Source organism: Chelonia mydas, chromosome 7, assembly GCF_015237465.2.
Source record: "Chelonia mydas isolate rCheMyd1 chromosome 7, rCheMyd1.pri.v2, whole genome shotgun sequence".
NCBI classification, from domain to species: domain Eukaryota; kingdom Metazoa; phylum Chordata; order Testudines; family Cheloniidae; genus Chelonia; species Chelonia mydas.
The window spans coordinates 9,897,501-9,915,950 of record NC_057853.1 but is presented as its reverse complement, the minus strand read 5'-3'; the positions used below and the strand labels follow the sequence as shown (position 1 = coordinate 9,915,950).

At 38.1% G+C, this 18,450-nt stretch overlaps 1 protein-coding gene across 50 annotated transcripts in view; it reads left to right on the top strand.

The window, feature by feature from the left end:
* FOXP1 (forkhead box P1) overlaps positions 1–18,450 on the top strand; it is a 499,998-nt gene that overhangs the window by 433,167 nt on the left and 48,381 nt on the right. For all 50 annotated transcript variants that reach the window (XM_043551448.1, XM_043551444.1, XM_043551437.1 and 47 more), the window contains one exon: positions 13,947–14,051. In XM_043551448.1, coding sequence (XP_043407383.1) covers positions 13,947–14,051 — 105 coding nt within the window. The remainder of the gene's footprint in view (positions 1–13,946; positions 14,052–18,450) is intronic.

The following is an 18,450-nucleotide window of genomic DNA, read 5'->3' as shown; positions in this document are numbered from 1 at the left end:
TGGTTAACTCTGCCAGTGCGGTTGTTCTGTTTGCAGCATACCAGTGCAGAGTTTACAGGAAATCATTCTTAGAAGAAACATTTTCTTAGTTGTTTAGACTGTGAATTAACTCAGAACTTGCATAGCCGTAGATGGCCTGTATACATAAATATACATCCTGTATACACAAGCATGGTCCTTTTCTTCCCTTTTTCTGTTGTGTTGTGCTACTGTTTTTCTTCCACATGCTCTACTTGTGACGTAAGTTGAGTATACCTGTTCAGAAGAGCATATGTTCTCAGCAAGTCTACAGAGTGTGTCTAAGGGTATGTCTACACTGCAAGGAAAAACCCAAGGTGCCAAGTGTCAGAGCCCTAGTCAGTTGATTCCGGCTCATGGGATTCGGGCTGTGTGGCTAAAAAATAGCAGTGTAGAGGTTCCCGCTGAGGCTCTGAAACCCAGCAACAGGTTCCAGCCTGAGCAGGAGCATCTACGCTGCTATCTTTAGCCCCTCAACCCGAGCCCCCTGAGTCCAAATCAATGGACCTGGGCTCTGAGACTTGGTGCCATGGGTTTTTCTTTCCAATATAGACATACCCCAAGTATCCTGTGATGAACCACTCCTTGAATGGGAGCCAGCTCACAATCGCAACATGGACAGAGTATGGCAAAAGGGATTTCCCCAATGGAGCGTGTGGAAAATGAGTGTCTTTCAAAAAGCTTTAAGTTATTAACAAGAAAGCAAAATGTATGGCTGCTCTGGTATCTATGATTTTCATGCCAAATGTTGTTCTGCTTTAGCGTGATTATTTGTTGTTCCTTTTAGTAAACAAAAACAATTAGAAAGCCTAACACCTGCAACAGCATATGATATTTACACTACCTGTATGATTCAGCATGCTTCCCTGAGGAAATAGATAGACTTGTGTCCTATGAATTTTGGTGTTTTTTATAATTTTCCCTGGGGGAAAGCATGTGGCAGAAATAATTTAATATATTTTCATTGTTTTCTTATCATACATTTTCCTCACACTTTTAGGGTATATTTACAAAATGGCATGTAAATTACAAAAAAAAAAAAAAATGTTGCAAGATTATTTAGTGGAAGGAGGGATACAAAACAAATTCACTGTGTATATGTGATGTGACGGTCACCTTCTGTGCTGTTTTTGTTGTGCCTATGGAATCATAGTGGTAAAATATTAAAGTGTAATAGTCCATGTTAATTGACCACATGACCAGGCAGTACGGGCAGAAGTCTTTCCCGTCCTCTGATTCTGTTCTTACATTTAAAGTTACTGTAGAAAATGTACTGGTACATATGATCTTCCGCATAAGGTATTGAAGTTCAAGTCCCGTTTAAGTCAACGGGACTACTTACATGCTTAGAGTTAGGCATGTGCTTAAATAAGACTGGAGATCTTTCCTCTCTCCCATCCCCAGCATGAATTCTGTATGCAAGAGCAACAGGAATTGCTGTGTTAAAGATTAGTGAGAAAAAATAGTCAAAGTGTTAGCTTAATTAGAGAAAAATGTGATCCTAAGATACTGAATCTGTCGAACATCATCTGAATAAATTAGAGGACTGTGCAGAGCGGAATAAAATGAAATTTAACAAGGATAAGTGGAGAGTTGTCCAGATAGGTAATAAAAATCCAAAATACATGTTCAAAATGACACATCAGCTACTAAGCATCGGTTATGTGGGAAATGACGTAGGTACTATAGAGCATGACAAATTAAAGTGAGGCATTTGCTGGAACCCATAGTTAAGAAGGTAAATGTAGTCTTGGGCTGTACAAACATGTTTGTCACATTTAAGACTCTTCTTCCCTGTTACACAGTACAAAGCACCATTTAAACCACAGTCAGAATAAGACATGCAACTAGGCACTATCCTGCAGAAAGGATAAAGAGAAATTGGAGCAAATACAGAAGAGAGCAGCTAGGATGATAAAGGGTTTGGAGGGAATGGGCTATGAAGAAAGATTAAAGGGAATTAAAGATCTACACCCTGGAAAAATAGAGGCAGTATGAGGATGTGATTATGATATGCAAGTATATGAAATGAAGTTACAAAGAGGAGAGAGAGAAATTGTTCTCATTAGTGAGTAACGATAGAATTTAAAATCCAGCATTTCAGTTCATATTTGTCTAGGTATTTCTGATGTGCTCTTCACAATGATATTCAGGCACCACATTGAAAAAAAATCAGTTTTAAATAGCAGGGCAAACTTGTTTATAGTAAAATCAAATGAAGATTGGAGCTTGCAGCTGAAAGAAGCTACAGAATCAGAATTGTTTTTTTGATGAGCACTTCTCCTAGGTATTCTAGAAAGGCACTCCAATCCTCCAAAGAAAGTGGCATGTTAGACTAGTGGTTATACAAGTCCTTAGCAGTTTTCATGAGATGTCAAAAGTAGGGGGTAATAATATGCATATTGGAAAAAGTGCATCGTACATTTAGAGCTTCATAATTTTGACTGTTAACCAAAGATGTTCTATCATAGATTTTTAGGGTCAGACGGGAGCATTCTGACAATCTAGTCTGTCCGCTACGTGTAATCCACTACAGCAGAAAGGTATTGAGGTTTCTACGTACTCTGTCACCCTGTCACAATGTCTCTGCCAAGGCACCTCACTGCATCTGCTCTCCTGCAGGAGGTCACACAGGTGGGACAGAGATGGGTAGTCAATCCCTGATTCTCTCTTAAAGTGATTGTTTAGCTACATTTGGTGAAGTAACTTCCTTGAAGCAGCTGCCCAGCAAATGGTCCCAAGGTTGGCCAGGCTGCAATCTCTGATGCTGATCGTTAGGGTGTCAGTCAGAGTTTTTCAATGCACAAGTAAAAAAACATCAGACAGGATATCAGCCTGTGAACAATAAATTTTAACCTGGTTTGTCTGAAGTTGTAGTCATTTCAAATTTAATTTACCATTCCTGTTTCTTCCAATGAGTTTGATATAGAACATGAATTTCCATTGGTCCTGGATCTTGGTATTGGTTAATGCCTTTGGGGGGCAGGGTTAGGTTTTTTTTTTCCCCCTTCCTAAACAAATATAGGTAAACTAGATGATCTTTTCTGAAAGGAAAAACTGCCACATTTTGAAAAGGGCAGAGTTGTTCATTAATTCTCCTTAAAGCTATTTGTGGTCAGTACTAGATCAGTATAGTTGATTCATTAAGGTTGCCATTTTGCTTCTTAATTAAGTGAAATATGGATCTCTAAATATTTGGTTTTCACCTCACATTTCTTGACCTTTCACCTATCTGTAGCCAAACACAGACTTTGACTTTATTATCATTCGTTTTTCTTTTGTGCCTTTTGAGTAACTACAGAATTCACCGGCAAGTCACAGAAGTACAGGGTCGGTTCCAAATGGGCCTATATCTCCTCAAATTTGGGACTGAAAATGGGGTATCTTGCATCAAATAATATATCATTCTGTAAAACCTGAACAAGCTGGCAGTCTATCAAATGTGATGGAGCTTCATAGATTGGGGAAATAAGAATACTAAGTAACTGTGATCATTACTGTTCCTGTGGCCTCTTCCACATCTCCCTGTTGTCGTCCTAAGTCTGTAGGCTCTTTAAGGCAGGTGTCATCTCTTACATATATTGTGTGAGGTACATTGAATATATGTTTGGGTTTGTAAATGATGATGAGTTTTACAATGAGTGTTTTTCTATCCTTAATGCCATTACCATTAGATCAATATTGCAATTCCTGTGAGAGATGAAACACTATTTTGACATATTGATGCTACCATGCTTCATTGTACTTTATTCTCTTTCCTTTACTTATGCTGACAAACTTTAAGATTAGTATGGTTTAAACCCATCCCTGGCTCAAATGTGTTATGAACCTGGATAGGTCAGCCGGTAGAGCATCAGACTTTTAATATGATGATCTGGGATTCAAGTCCTGTGTATTTTGTAGGAGATCAGACTAGATGATCACAATGGCACCTTCTAGCCTTATAATTTATGAATCCCAAAGGAGGACTAAGTTTCTCACACATGATTAATGTCTCCTATTTCAGACTCCTAGTTAATTAATGTTATCCTCTGCATTTTGAGGCCAAATAATTCATGTACGGGAGGCTCTGTTAATGGGGATTCTCTATATTCTAGTGAAGAGGAGAGGATAGACGTTGATAGAGTACAGGTAAGAACTGAAAAGAAACAGTCAAATGAAAAATGGTCCCAGTCAGTTGCATCACATAATGGCAGACAACAAAAAATGACAAATTTTGCTTGTATACAAATGCTAGAAATCTAAATACTAGGATTGGTGAATTTGAGTGCCTGATATTAAATGAGGATGAGGATGTTGATGTAATAGGCATCACAGAAATTTGGTAGAACAATGATAATCAATGGGAAATGGCAATATGAGAGCACAAAATATATAGGAATGACAGAGTAGTTTGTGCTGGTGGGGGAGTGGCTCTATATGTGAAAGAAAGCATAGATTCGAACATAGTAAAAATCTTAAATTAATCAAACTGTGCAACAGAATCTCTATAGAAGGGACAGACATTCCGTGCTTGAACAGTAATAATACAGAAATGGGGATATCCTACCAGCCACCTGACCAGGATGCTGATGGTGGTTGTGAAATACTCAGGGAGATTAGAGAAGTTATAAATATAGTAAACTCAGTAATAATGGGGGAATTCAGCTATCCCTGTATTGACTGGGTACATGTCACTTTGGGACAGGTTGCCGAGATAACGTTTCTAGACCCCATTAATGACTGCTTTTTGGAGCCGCTAGTCCTGGAACCCACAAGAGGAGAGGCAATTCTTGATTCAGTCCTAACTGGAGCACAGGGCCAGCTCCAAGAGGTGAATGTAGCGGAACTGTTGGTTAATAGTGCCCATAATGTAATTAAATGTAACATCCTTGTGGGAAGAAAAATACCAGAGAAGCCCACCACCGTAGCATTTAGCTTCACGAAGGGGAACTAATAAAAATTGAGCTAGTTAAACAGTAATTAAAAGGTCCAGTCATGAGAGTGAAACTTTTTAAAAACACCATAATAGAAGCTCAAATTAAATATATACCCCACATTAAAAAACACGATAAGAGGACCAAAAAAGTGCCACCATGGCTAAACAGTAAAAGAAGCAGTTAGAGGCAAAAAGTTGGAAGTCAAAAAGTTAAAAGTTGGAAGTCAAATCCTACTAACGAAAATAGAAAGAAACACAAACTCTAGCAAGTCAAGTGTAAAAGTATAATTAGGCCTAAAAGAATTTGAAGAGCAACTAGCAAAAGACACAAAAACTAACAGCAAAAAAAATTAAGTACATCAGAAGCAGGAAGCCTGCCCAACTATCACTGGGGACATTGAATGATCGAGATGCTAAGGGAGCACTCAAGGAAGACAAGGCCATTGTGGAGAAGCTAAATTAATTCTTTGCATCTGTCTTCACTGCAGAGGATGTAACGGAGACTCCCATACCTGAGCCATTCTTTTTAGGGGACAAGTCTGAGGAACTGTTCCAGATTGAGGTGTCAGTTGTGGAGGTTTTGGAACAAATTGATAAATTTAACAGTAATAAGTCACTGGGACCAGATGGTAAGAGTTCTCAAGGAACTCAAATGTGAAATTGCAAAACTACTAGCTGTGGTATGTAACCTATCACTTAAACAGCTTCTGCACCAGATGATTGGACGATAGTTAATGTGATGCCAGTTTTTTTTAAAAAGGCTCCAGAGGCGATCCTGGCATTTACAAGCTAGTAAACCTAACTTTAGTACCAGGTAAATTGGTTGAAACTGTAGTGAAGAACAGAATTATGAGACACATAGATGAACGTGATTTGTTGAGGAAGAGTCAACTCAGGTTTTGTAAAGGTAAATCATGCCTCACCAATCTATTCTAATTCTGTGAGGGGGTCAACAAACGTGGACAATGGTGATCCAGTGGACTTATGGTGTATTTGGACTTTCAGAAAGCCTTTAATAAAGTCCCTCACCAAAGGCTCTTATGCAAAGTAAGCAGTCATGGGATAAGAAGGAAGGTGCTCTCCTGGATCGGTAACTGGTTAAAAGGCAGGAAAAAAAGGGTAGGAATAAATGGTTAGTTTTCAGAATGGAGAGAGGTAAGTAGCGGTGTCCTCCAGGAATTTGTACTGCGACCAGTGATGTTCAACATATTCAAAAACAATCTGGAAAAAGGGTCGAAGTGGCAAAGTTTGCAGATGATACAAAACTACTCAAAATAAATCACTCCAAAGCAGACTGCAAAGTGCTATAAAGAGATCTTACAAATCTGTGTGACTGGGTCAGAAAAGGGAAGATGAAACTCAATGTTAATAAATGCAAAGTAATGCACATCGGAAAATATAATCACAAATATATATACAAAATAGTTCTCAATTAGCTGTTGCCACTCAAGAAAGAGATCTTAGAGTTATCATGGAGAGTTCTCTGAAAACATCCATTCAGTGTGCAGTGGCAGTCAAAAAAGTGAACAGAATGTTAAGAACCATTAGGAAAAGGATAGCTAAGAAGACAGAAAATATCATAATGCCACTATATACATCCATGGTATGCACCTTGAATACTGCGTGCAGTTCTGGTTGCCCATCTCAGAAAAGATATATTAGAATTGGAAAAGATACAGGGAGGGCAACAAAAATGATGAGGGGGATGGAACAGCTTCCACATGAGGAGAGATTTAAAAGACTGGGACTTTTCAGCTTGGAAAAGAGACTAAGGGGGGATGTGATAGAGGTCTATCAGATCATGAATGGTGTGGAGAAAGTTAATAAGGAAGTGTTATTTACCCTTCACATAACCTGAGAGCCAGGGGATGCCCAATGAAATTAAGACGCAGCAGGTTTAAAACAAACAAAAGGAAGTTCTACTTCACACAACACACAGTCAGCCTCTGGAACTTGGTGCCAAGGGATGTTGTGAACACCAAAGGTGTAACGGGGCTCAAAAAAGAATTTGCTAAGTTCATGGAGGATAGGTCCATCGATGGCTATTAGCCAAGATGGTCAGGGATGCAACCCCATGCTCTAGGTGTCCTAACTGGCAGAAGCTGGAAATAGACAATAGGGGATGGATCATTCAATAATTACCCTGTTCTATTCATTCCCTCTAAAGCCCCTGGCACTGGCCACTGTCAGAAGACAGGATATTCGGCTAGATGGACCATCGGTCTGACCCAGTATGGCCATTCTTATGTTCCTGTGATATTAACAATAATCTCAATTATTTTTAAAAAAAGCTTAAATCTGGCATTTACTAGATTAGTACATAATCACTCCAGTTGGAAGTTCTAAACATGGGTATGATATCACAAGGGAATGTGAAATCCTCTAATTAAACATGATTTTAAAAGCAGATGGAAAATTGAGATGATGAGGGTTACAGGGTGCGAAAGAGGCAAAGAACACACTGCGAGGAAGAAAGAATGATAGACATATGAATTCATTACTGTTCTATAGAGACTCCATCTTATTCACTCTAGGATTCCCACACACGCACATTCTAAAGAGTATGGGTACTTCATTGTCTGATATGCTGTAAATAACTTGATGTACAGAGATATTTAATATAAAATTTTCCTTTTGTCAATATCCCAGCATAACAGACTGAGAGTTAGATAATCAGTGCTGTACAGGTTAAAAACAATCATAATGTAACTGTGCTGTTATATATCTTCGTTTCTCTGTTAGTCTGAGACAAAATAAAAGAACAGTAAAACAAAGAACCAGGAGACCACAAAAGGAAGAACTTGGAATGATGACTGAGCTATATTTCCAACACTTCCATCTGGACAGAAGAGCCCTGTTGTACCCAGAAATCTACTCTGTAAGCAGCTGGCAAAGTTGAAGTCCTTTCCTGTTTGCCCCGGGGGGGGGGAGGGGGAACTAACCCATCCCCCTCCTAATTCAGCCCTTCCCCCTAGTACTCTCACCCCCAGTTTTCTTCAAGCACTGTGCAGAGTCTTTCCAAGGGAGTAGCAGAAGATATTGAACAGACCCTTCATCCTTTGCTGGGCCAGTGACTCAGTCATTCTCTCAGTGCCATTAAAGCAGAAGAATATTCTTCACAACAGTAACAGGGAATCAAGTACGGATTCTTACATCACTCTCTGTTTTCCCCAATATTTTGGCAATGATTGTCACCCCTCACCGGTGTTGAAGAGATGTAATGGAATATGAAGCATTTCAACATTTGTGAACCTTCAGGTATAGTAAACTGTGATGCTGGAACGTTATTACTGAGGTTCGCACTTCCTCAATTTCCTGGATCCACACATAAGTCTTATGTCAACACTCAGCCAGCATTTGAAATCCTGGTGCCCAATTTCTCAGGGCTAGTTGGTAAGTATGGCCTAATTGATAAATTAAATAAATTGTTGTTGTAATGTTGCAAGAGGTTGTTAAACGTCTTACTGTTGATTATAACGGGTATCTCTGCAGAGCTATTTCAATGTCCCCTGCTCCATTTTACCAGTTTGCAAAACCCAGCATGAAGAGCATTATTAAGTTTCTTTATAAGAATAATTTGTTGATTTAAAAGCGACTCCTTTTAGCCAATTCTAATCTGAAAAATGACTAAAAACAGCACTTTCTTATTCAACAGACCCTGTGCTGATTCAGAGTAATTTCTAGTTACTTTAATGACTAAGCTTTTTTCATTTTTTTTTTTTACTGCCATGTACATTGCAGAGCCAATAAAGAAAAGTACTCTATGCTTTTTTTATTCTAGTGAGAGAATTGCTAGTTAAGTTCTGACTGCAAAGCCAACTTATGCCCCAAGTTGCAGCTTTGCAACTGGGGAAATTGAAGGGTTGCAGATGTTTAACCAAGAATAGAATTTGAAGACAGTGTTGTTGTACAGATGTAACTGTAGACATTATTTGGCCTGTAGAATCTTTATTAATGATGCTGATGCACAAGCCATTAAGAACATATCTCAGTTCTCTGGTTCCAGCTTGACCAATAGAAATAAAACAGGATCATCTTTCCTGTAAGCACATCTGCTGAGTAACTTGGGTCGTTGACAGTCACATGCTATGAATGTCAAAGTTGATCAAAGAATGGAGATTTAAGAGACTAAATTTTGCACTGTGAGTGGTGCTCTTAGATCTAGAATGTGGTGGGAAAACAAGTGAATTGGACAGAGAGAAAGCATCTGCTTTTTGCAGCTGCATAGCGTGGTGGCTATCGCCATTCATGTCAGAATTTCAGTCAGCACAGTACACTTGGGAAACGAAGTACCACTCTTCTCACCAAGATAGTGGTACTGTGTATCTTAGGGGTACTGTCATTTCCTTTGGGCTTTGCTATCCATGGGTTCTCCAGGGGCAAAATGTGGTTCTGTATTTATAATGAGGATCTCCGGTACCAGAAATGGAGCAATCAAGTGCAGAAATTTCTTCTCCCAAACCTAAAAAACTAAACTGGCTGCAGTAATTGAATGGCTTCCATTCATATACAGGTTTATTTAACCGTACTAGTTGTTGGAGGTAGAGTGCACATAGTGAACTTACTTCTGAAGCCTAAGGAGGGCTCTCATAGGTAGGAAGCACAATGCAGCGCTTTGTTTGAAGAAGACTTGGGTTGTGAGACCATCTACCAGGTGGATGCTGAAGACAGGGTTGAAGATAAGAGTGCCAGACTGTCCCTTGTCCTCCTCAGCCCACCTGGATGAGCAGTTATAGGGAGTCTGCATGGAGATAGGACATTGAAAGCATCAAAAATAAATGTTAAGTGGATACGTGTTAAGGATTTTCTGATTTATCATTTGTATTTTTGCTACATGATCCATGTCATTAATAAACAGAATTACACAACAAAGTTTGCTTGGCTGAAGTACTGTATTTCATGTGCCTGCGTCTAACTTTATCATGCCCCTGTATTATTTTGGATGCATTATGTTAAGTGTTTCACAAACAGATAATTTACAAATAAGGAGGGGCAATCCAAATCCACTGAGCATAGGAAAATCAACATAGGAAAATCAACTTGATACTGTGCTATGCATACCTCTGCTGTTTGTGTAAATCAGGTAATGCTGTATGATTTACTTCCAAAAACTTCTTGTACATCACATATATTCATGGCAGGTTATCCATGAACGTGTGTGTGTGTGAGAGAGAGAGAGAGAAACACATATACTCTTTCAGTGTCATGAGAAATAAATGGGAAAGATCTGGAACAAATGATTTACTTGTTATTCCTGCCAGTATTCTTGTCTTCTACAATCTGCATGTGTCCATGGTCTCTCTGTGTGTGGCAGTATTTTAGAAGTCATATTTGCACACAGACAAATGTTCTTGAACAATTTCTTTAATGTACTAGGCCCAAATGTCTCTTCCTCAGCATAATGCATTTTGGTCTTCACTTTCCAACTAGTCTAGTACTGGGAACAGTTCAAGGAAAATCAAGTTCTTAATTCATTTTTCATTTTCTTCTGGTCTTTTCCTCATTATGCCAAATGCAGTACATAATCTTGTTCTGCTCTTCTGTCTTTTTCTGGAGTAATCCTTTTGAAGACTCTAGTTTCCTTGAACAAACAGGCAATATTTAATACTATCAATAGAAGCAGGATGGACCAGACTGAATAACAGGACACTTATCTGGGCATGTGAAAGTCCCCAAAATATACCACCAAAGATCCAAGAATAGTGCAGGGACAAAGAAGTAAAGGAACAAGTAATTTCAAAAAAGTAAATACTAGAAGTGCTTGCATTTTTAATCTTTGTTAAAAATAGCTACTTCCAAAATGTTTTTGAGCATTTCTGTTCATTGTTGAATGGTGGTGGAATCTCCCTTGTATGTGTGCTTTAGGCATAATGCCATTTAAAATATATTGTGAGTGTGTTGACTTTTCATGTGTCCATTTATGGTTAACATAAGGAATTCCCACGGATATAGTTAAAACTCTGAATTCACTTAGACACCTTCAGTCACATACTTTGTACGTTTTTGGGCAGAGTACCATAATGCCCTCCCTGTCATGCAGAAGATCCTTGGAAAGAAAAAAAAGATTTGTACCCCAATTTAAAACAATATGCATAGGGATCATGGGATCTTCCCATAGACTTGGCTGTAGCCTTTAGAATCCAAGAGGTTAATTTAAAAAAATCCATGTAGGTGTTTAAACTGTATGACTCCCACTGGCATTATAAAGGGATTTACAATGCTGAAAACCTTGCAGAACCCTTTGAAAATTTACTTTGTCTTGTTACTTGTCACTTCGCAGTTTCCTAGTCAGCTTGGTTGTGTGTGTAACATTCACTATGTAAATTGACATGCTAAAGTTTTGTTGATTCTGACAAACACACTTAAACCATACCATTGGCATAGCTCTGAATGTCTTCATTGATCTTAATGGGATGTTAACATCAAAGCTTATTTTCCTGCCCTTTATCCTTGTGCTGTAAAACTAGTTGATAAAAAACACAACAAACCACATGAAAAATCTGTTAATTTTAAGAACAGCCGGGTCTACATTTAGTATTGACTGCAAATGCTCCTAGTAAGACTTCAGTCCTAAAATGTATCCAGCTTTATTATGCTGTTGAGTAAATAGACTGAGGCCCTGTCTACACTAGAAAGTGTTTGCCAATATAGCTATACCAGCAAACCCTCGTAGGGAAGCTGCAGCTTACATTGGCAAAATGTTTCTTTCACGGAATAACTTATACCAGTTTCCCAAATGAAATAAGCAATGCCAGCAAAAGGACATTTTTGCCAATATAATAACTCTGTCTGCATGGTGCTTTTACCGGCATAGCTATTTTTGCACACTCCTAGCCAACATGGCTGTGCCAACAAAACCTTTTTAAGTGCAGACCGGGCCTGTGATATACAAGTTTATTTGTTGTTTTGGTTTTGAGTTTGTAACTATCAAGCCGAGCCTTTTATCTGGATTTCATTGTTTAGCCTGTCAGGATCGAATGAACCTCATAATAACATAAAAATAAAGACAAGATATCTATGGAGATTTTTCTCTTATTTTCTCCTGAGGTTTTCAGCATTTTATTCATATTTTAAGGTATACAGAGTGATGTTACTAAACATTTCAGTATTCTTAAATTATTCTTCCACATCGTCAAAGAGTATACCTGACTCTGCACCGTATCTGGCTTGAGTTGACTGTGTTCCTCCACCCTGGCACTCTGTTTTTCAGTTGAGAATACACGTGTGGTTTAACATCTTTCTAACTTCCTTGCAGAGAGTGGATTGGTTCCTTCATTCTTTTAACAACTCATCAGCTATAGTTTCTCCCTCCTTGTTTGTTTTAAAAACTGATTAAAGATAGTCTGATAAAAGTTCCCATATAGACAAGGTCTTTATGACCCTCTGAGCCGCCTGTGTTTTGTAGGAGAATTAGGTTGCTGAGTTTTGGAACTGCTTGGAAAACTTCAAAAACTCAATTTGGATGGAAAAATGGAAATTAACACTTATGCACATTTTTGTAATATTTTTTCCAAACACCTTTTGCCTTCAGAAAGCGTTGTGTGGACCTCAGTTGTCCAGAGATTTCCATTGGGCCTAAGATGAGATGTAATGGAAACTGGGAGGTCTGCAGAAACATTCTCACGTGTTTCTTATTGTTTGAGACGACAGGGAGCGTTTGAGACAACAGCGTGGTTCTCATATCCGGTGAAAAAGAAAGAATGTAACTATAATCTTTGTTGTAATACGTGGTGAGATAATGTTCCAGAACAAGAACAAATGACATTTCCACATGTGCATAGACATAAGATGGCAAAATGTAGGTGTTTATCCATAAATATACCTGTAATCCAGGATAAAAAAAGTCATAAAACCCCACCTAGGTGCTGGTATGCAGTCATATCCTTTGTGCGTTTGAAGTTCGTAATACAGCAGAAGTACACTGTAGCAAAAAGATTTGCTATGAAAAATAGATATGTGTGAGAGTATAAAATAGAGCTCTCAATATTATTTTGGCATTTAATGCTTAAAGCCATCTAAGGTTACGGAAATTGTTGCAAAAATATTTCCTTTACTTAAGAAGTTTCCATGCAGAAGTTGAATAAAGAAGATATTTTAGAATATGGTTCATCAGTTAGTGCAACAGATACATTTCCCTGAGCACCACATGGCCTGGATCAAAGCGTCTCATGACTTGGATCAGTGCAGTCAAATCATTACGTATTGATTGGAATCCCACTGGAGGATTAACCCCTTAATGTTCATAAGAATTTTTTTCTTTAACCTTAGTTTCGGTAGTTGGTAACCTCTGTGATATTTCTGCCAAAGCTTAGACATGGTAATAGCCCCTGCTAACTTTTTGCTATTGCAGAATTCTTTGATTATTACATGTTTCCTTTTTTATGATTAATTTAACATTTGAAAACATTCGTGATTCGCTTTATCGGAGGGTAAAAAGTCTGTACTAGCGCAAAAAGGCATCGCAGTAAGGAGAAGAAAATGCAAGATGGACAATATGGTGTTAAAATTAGAGCTCAAAAGCCAGGTTTTTTTCCTTTATATAATAGTTTGAAATGTTAAGTCCTGGATATATTGTATTTTAAGACACTATGCTGCTGTTCAGGAATAGCTTTTCATTCTGATGCAGTTGAACAGTAAATGTGTAATATTCATAAATTTCTCATCAAAATATCAAGTAGAGTATTAAGCAAGTCTGTCAAATGATTTTCCCCTTCCATGTTCATTTCCATTCTTTACAAAGCTTTTAGTTAATGAATGAAATGTAGGAGGTACAGACGAGAGATCTTGGATGGCACATATATTCAGGCTGCAAATGATATTTAATTTTGTTTTTAGAAATCAAGGGCAGGGTAAGTAGGGTTCATGAACCGTAATAATATATTTTGGGATCCTCTATTCGTTGTGGTGTTCAACCTGTGTGTTTTGCTGTTAGCGTCTTTGCCAAGATGAGTTTATTCAGAGCCTTCAGTTACAATGCTTCTCCTCCTTTCTTTTTGTTTCTTTCCTTCAGTTTATCCCACGAGGAGCACTCACATAGCCATCCGCTCTATGGACATGGTGTATGCAAATGGCCAGGCTGTGAAGCAGTTTGTGAAGACTTCCAGTCATTTCTAAAGTAAGTTTTATTTATTTATTTATTTATTGGCACGTATATTTTATCCTGAGGATGCTCTGTAATTTTTGTATGCTGTCACTCACTCACCAAGGGCCTGATCCCAGGCAATAGAAAAAACAGATTAATTTCAGTGGGTTTTGGATTATGTCTAATGTACATTTTAATAGGGGATGGTAAATTATCCCTTTAGGAAAAAGGAAATCTATGGCTCAAATAGTCTCCTGTATACTATGTTGCTATAAAATATAGTGTTTGAATTTCTACAGTCTACTTTAAAGTGTTTTTCTATTTGAATATTCTATTCTTTAAAAAAATTACTGAAATTTTACACAATGCAACTTTAAATTAACCTTTATTTCACTTATTTTTGAAATTTAGTCTTATATTAACACCTTAATTGATCAGAGAGAATTGCAAGGCATCAGGTGAAATTAATTTATGTCAAATAAGTAACTAATGAACAAAGTCTACACTACTAAAAATAAACTAATTATATTGATTCAGCCCCTGCAGTTTTCTGCTGACCTTTCCTCACTGCCAAAGTATACAGTTTTACATGTTGCATCAACAGTGCATTATTGGCTAGTGTGTGATAATGCATGGATCCCAACACAGGGAAAGGAAGGCTGTAATAAATCTCACATAGCTCTTCTGCAAGTATCCACTTCCTCCCTCAAAGCTGAAGTGTAAATGTGTTAATGTTGCATCACATGTATCTCTGAGTGGATCACTAGGCACAGTTAGACTGTTGGTACATTTGGGCTCCTCTTGAATTTTGATGTGTGCTAACAGCTCCTAGATTTGCTATGGCTGTCTTGTTGTTACATCCAACACAGACCAAATGCTCCAGCAACATTGGTGGATGCACAAAGGGCCAAATTCTACTGTCCTATTTACAATGCTATCCAAATGGAATAAATTCATAGAAATCCACAGAATTGCTTGAGATGGACACCGGAGCAGAATTCATTCCCAAATCTTTAGGAAACACTCTTAGATATGTCTGTTCTTTCTCGGGACAGTTCTGAAGAATATTTTGTGTTGTTTTGTTTTTAATATGGTACGTTGAGGCCTGGATTAAAATTTTCGCTTCTAAAACACAATGGGTCTATCCTGGTCCCAATCAAATCACTGGCAAACCCCTATTTGACTTCAGTGAGAGCAAGAACAGGCCCCGTCTCAGAATACATTACAAGTAAGGAGTGGTGCAGTAATGAAAAGGGTCTCATTATAAGAGGATTACAAAATAAGAAGGTACTAGTCATAGATTTCCATGAAGGGTGGCCTCATTTCTTTCAGTTCATCCTGTTGTTCATTTAGTGAAATAAATGCTAATCTCTCCGACTTGCCAGCTCATTTATATTCATATGCCATTCTATAACATTTAGTTCTTTAAAACAATTCTAAATTTCATTACATTTAGTGAAGGGAAAGGTTCTGGATTTGACAGCTTTGGAGACTGGAATTCTTGGTTTATTCACATGGGGTAGATTTTGCCGCCTTTGCTCACTTTGAGTAGTCCCTTCTCTGGGATTGGACCCCACTAATTTTAGAAAGACTACCTTTGGAGTAAGATAGTACTGAGCACGATAAAGGGGCAGATTCTGCCCAGATAATGCATCATGGCTAGGGGCAAAGTAGGCTATCTGTCAGTGTGCCCCAACCCTTCACCCGCAACACGGCGGGGCCGCCTTTATGAATGATGGGTATTTCAGTGTCGGTGCATTCAGTCATTGGGCTTTTTGCTGACACTATAAGAAAGGTTTCCTATTAGTGTCAGTTGTGGTGATACATCTGTGGCGTGTTCATCTGTCCCACGGGGAGGTGGATTGAGACCGCACACTCCTTTCATAGAGATCTGCGAACAACCAGTAGATTGTAACAATTTCAGGTAATTTCTAACCTTGGCTAAATTTGAGCCAAAGCCTACAGGTAAACAGTTCCATCTGGACTTTCCCTAAGCAATCCAAACCTCCATATTTAGATTCTTTTTCCACTTCCAGTGTTCAGGTGTGTATTTTTTTTTTCCTCTTAAATTGTCTCTCAACAACAACAGCAAAAATAGAGTATATCGTATTTCTTATACCTGTTGAGTCGCCTAAATTTTCCCAGTACACGAATGCTACAATCCAAGGGATTATCTCTTTACAAAATGATAAAATGATATCAGTGCTGTGTGATACTTCACCCAGAATGTATGCAGAATGGATATCCCCAGGGACCAAATTGACATTGTTAGAGAAGCGGGCAGCACTTTATATAATGATACTGTAGCCCTCCGATTTTCTTGCCCCTATTGTGGAGTGGATGCCCTTACATTTTATTAAAAAAAGCTCACTTCATCGGCGAAAGCTTAGGCTCAAATAAATTTTAGTCTCTAAGGTGCCACAAGTCCTCCTTTTCTTTTTGCGAATACAGACTAACACGGCTGCTACTCTGAAACCTTACATTTTATTGTTATTTTTGAAAGTTTATTATTTACTGAAAAGATAGGTAGGAAATAATGCTGAAAATGGTAGACGCTTTCATAACGGTAGATAATTGTAATTGTACCCACTGTACTTGTAAAATCTTTGAAGGCACAGGTCTTTTAATAGCCAGCCCAAGATAAAAAAAATATAGCCCCCACTAAATGAAATACAGTTTCCATGTTAGTTGAGCATTACTTAATTTCATTCACCCAAGTGAAAGGGTCTGTTATAGAGAGTGAAGAGAAGTTATACATGGAATGAAAGCGCTATATGCCAATAAAATGATGCCGTAGTTAAAGGAGAAAAAGGACTTGAAGGTCTAAAATCATGGTTCTTTTTTTTTTTTCCTCCTGAGGAAGAAATATCGTAACTGTTGGTAAATCAAAAACAGAGATTTGACACTCTTCTGTGATCATTCTGTAGTGTTTGTTCCCAAGGTGAGGTACACCACAGGGCCCTTGATTTCAAAGATAAATACTGTACAAATAACAATCCTGGTTGTCTTTCACTCACAGCCAACAGGAGGATGCTTATCACAACCAGCAGACACACAGTCTATTGTATGCATTTATTTCCCTATCTCTTTTCCAAATAAGTTGCCGTTTTAGTTTTTTGGTTTTTTGGTTATCTCTTAGCCACTGGTTATTATACAGTCAGTATCAGTCAGAGCTAATTGATATCAGCAGGTGCTTCTTCTAAGTCTAATGAAATAGTTGCACCCTGCATTGCCTAGAATACTTAGGTAATACAAAAAAAAAAAAAAAAAAGTCCAGTTTCCCTGCTGTGATGCAGTGGCCTTATTCCTAACTCCATAAAACCAAGGTGAAGGCTTTAGGGAGCAGACATGCCTTGTATCATACGTTTACCTGTTACCCACATCGTAATCTGAAATGAAAGAACAGCAACATATGAAATTACGTTAAAAATTGACAAGCTTTATTTCATTCTCATGTGTTTTTAAAGATTATGTACAGGAAAGGGATTGGTTCTCCCCTTACAGTACTGCTAGTTTTGGAAAATCTTTGTTCAGACGGGCAGTAGTGTACTTGTCCAGATACGCAGGCATTCGGGGCACATATTGCAGTGCAGGATCAAACCATGCGCTCCAGGACTGTGCCCTGTATTTCATTTTAATTCTATCGTGATTTGGGTATTTTCAGTCTCAGAATAACATCTGTAATTTGATTATGTATTTTAAATGGGATACACACCCCCTTTTGAGAGATGTGGCAATCATACATAGAGAGATGCTGGTCGCCTGCTTCATGTGAATTTAACTTTAATGAAACTAAGGAGGGTTTCCATGAAAGAAATTACTAAGTGCACTCTGTAATGTTTTCACAAGTGTTTTTATCATGGTAACATCTTGTTTACTTTAGTTGCCTGCCTAAAACTACTTGGAACATGTTAAGAAAACATTTCAAGAGAGCTTCTACAAAGAGGCTTTTGTTTAGCAGCAACTGTGAGGCAGCTCAGCTCACAAAGGTGTTAACTTTCAACCCCTTAAGCACTTCCACATGAAATTCCAGCAACTATGTTTGTGGTTTTGGAAAAACAAAGTGTGTGTTAGAGAAACCAGGTATATGCTAATACATGTTGAAGGAAGCCGGAAATCATAAATTATTTCAAACACATTAATTGCTATCATTTGTATGTCAGAATGTTCTGCAGTGAAATCGTCTGCAGTTAGCACAACAGAAACTTTTAATCCAGTGGTTAGAGCAGAAAAGACTAGTCTATGTGTGTTTTTATGTTTAAAACATGGTGTCCCCAATTTGTTTTTTCAAACATAAATGTAAAGAATTGCTGGCTAAAGGTGTTTCCAACTGTTAATCCATTATAAATGATAGTAAGGCTGCTGAAGTGCAGTTGTTCCATGAAATCTGTTCTTTGTGAAAACATGTTGACACTTATTGATGAAAGAACTG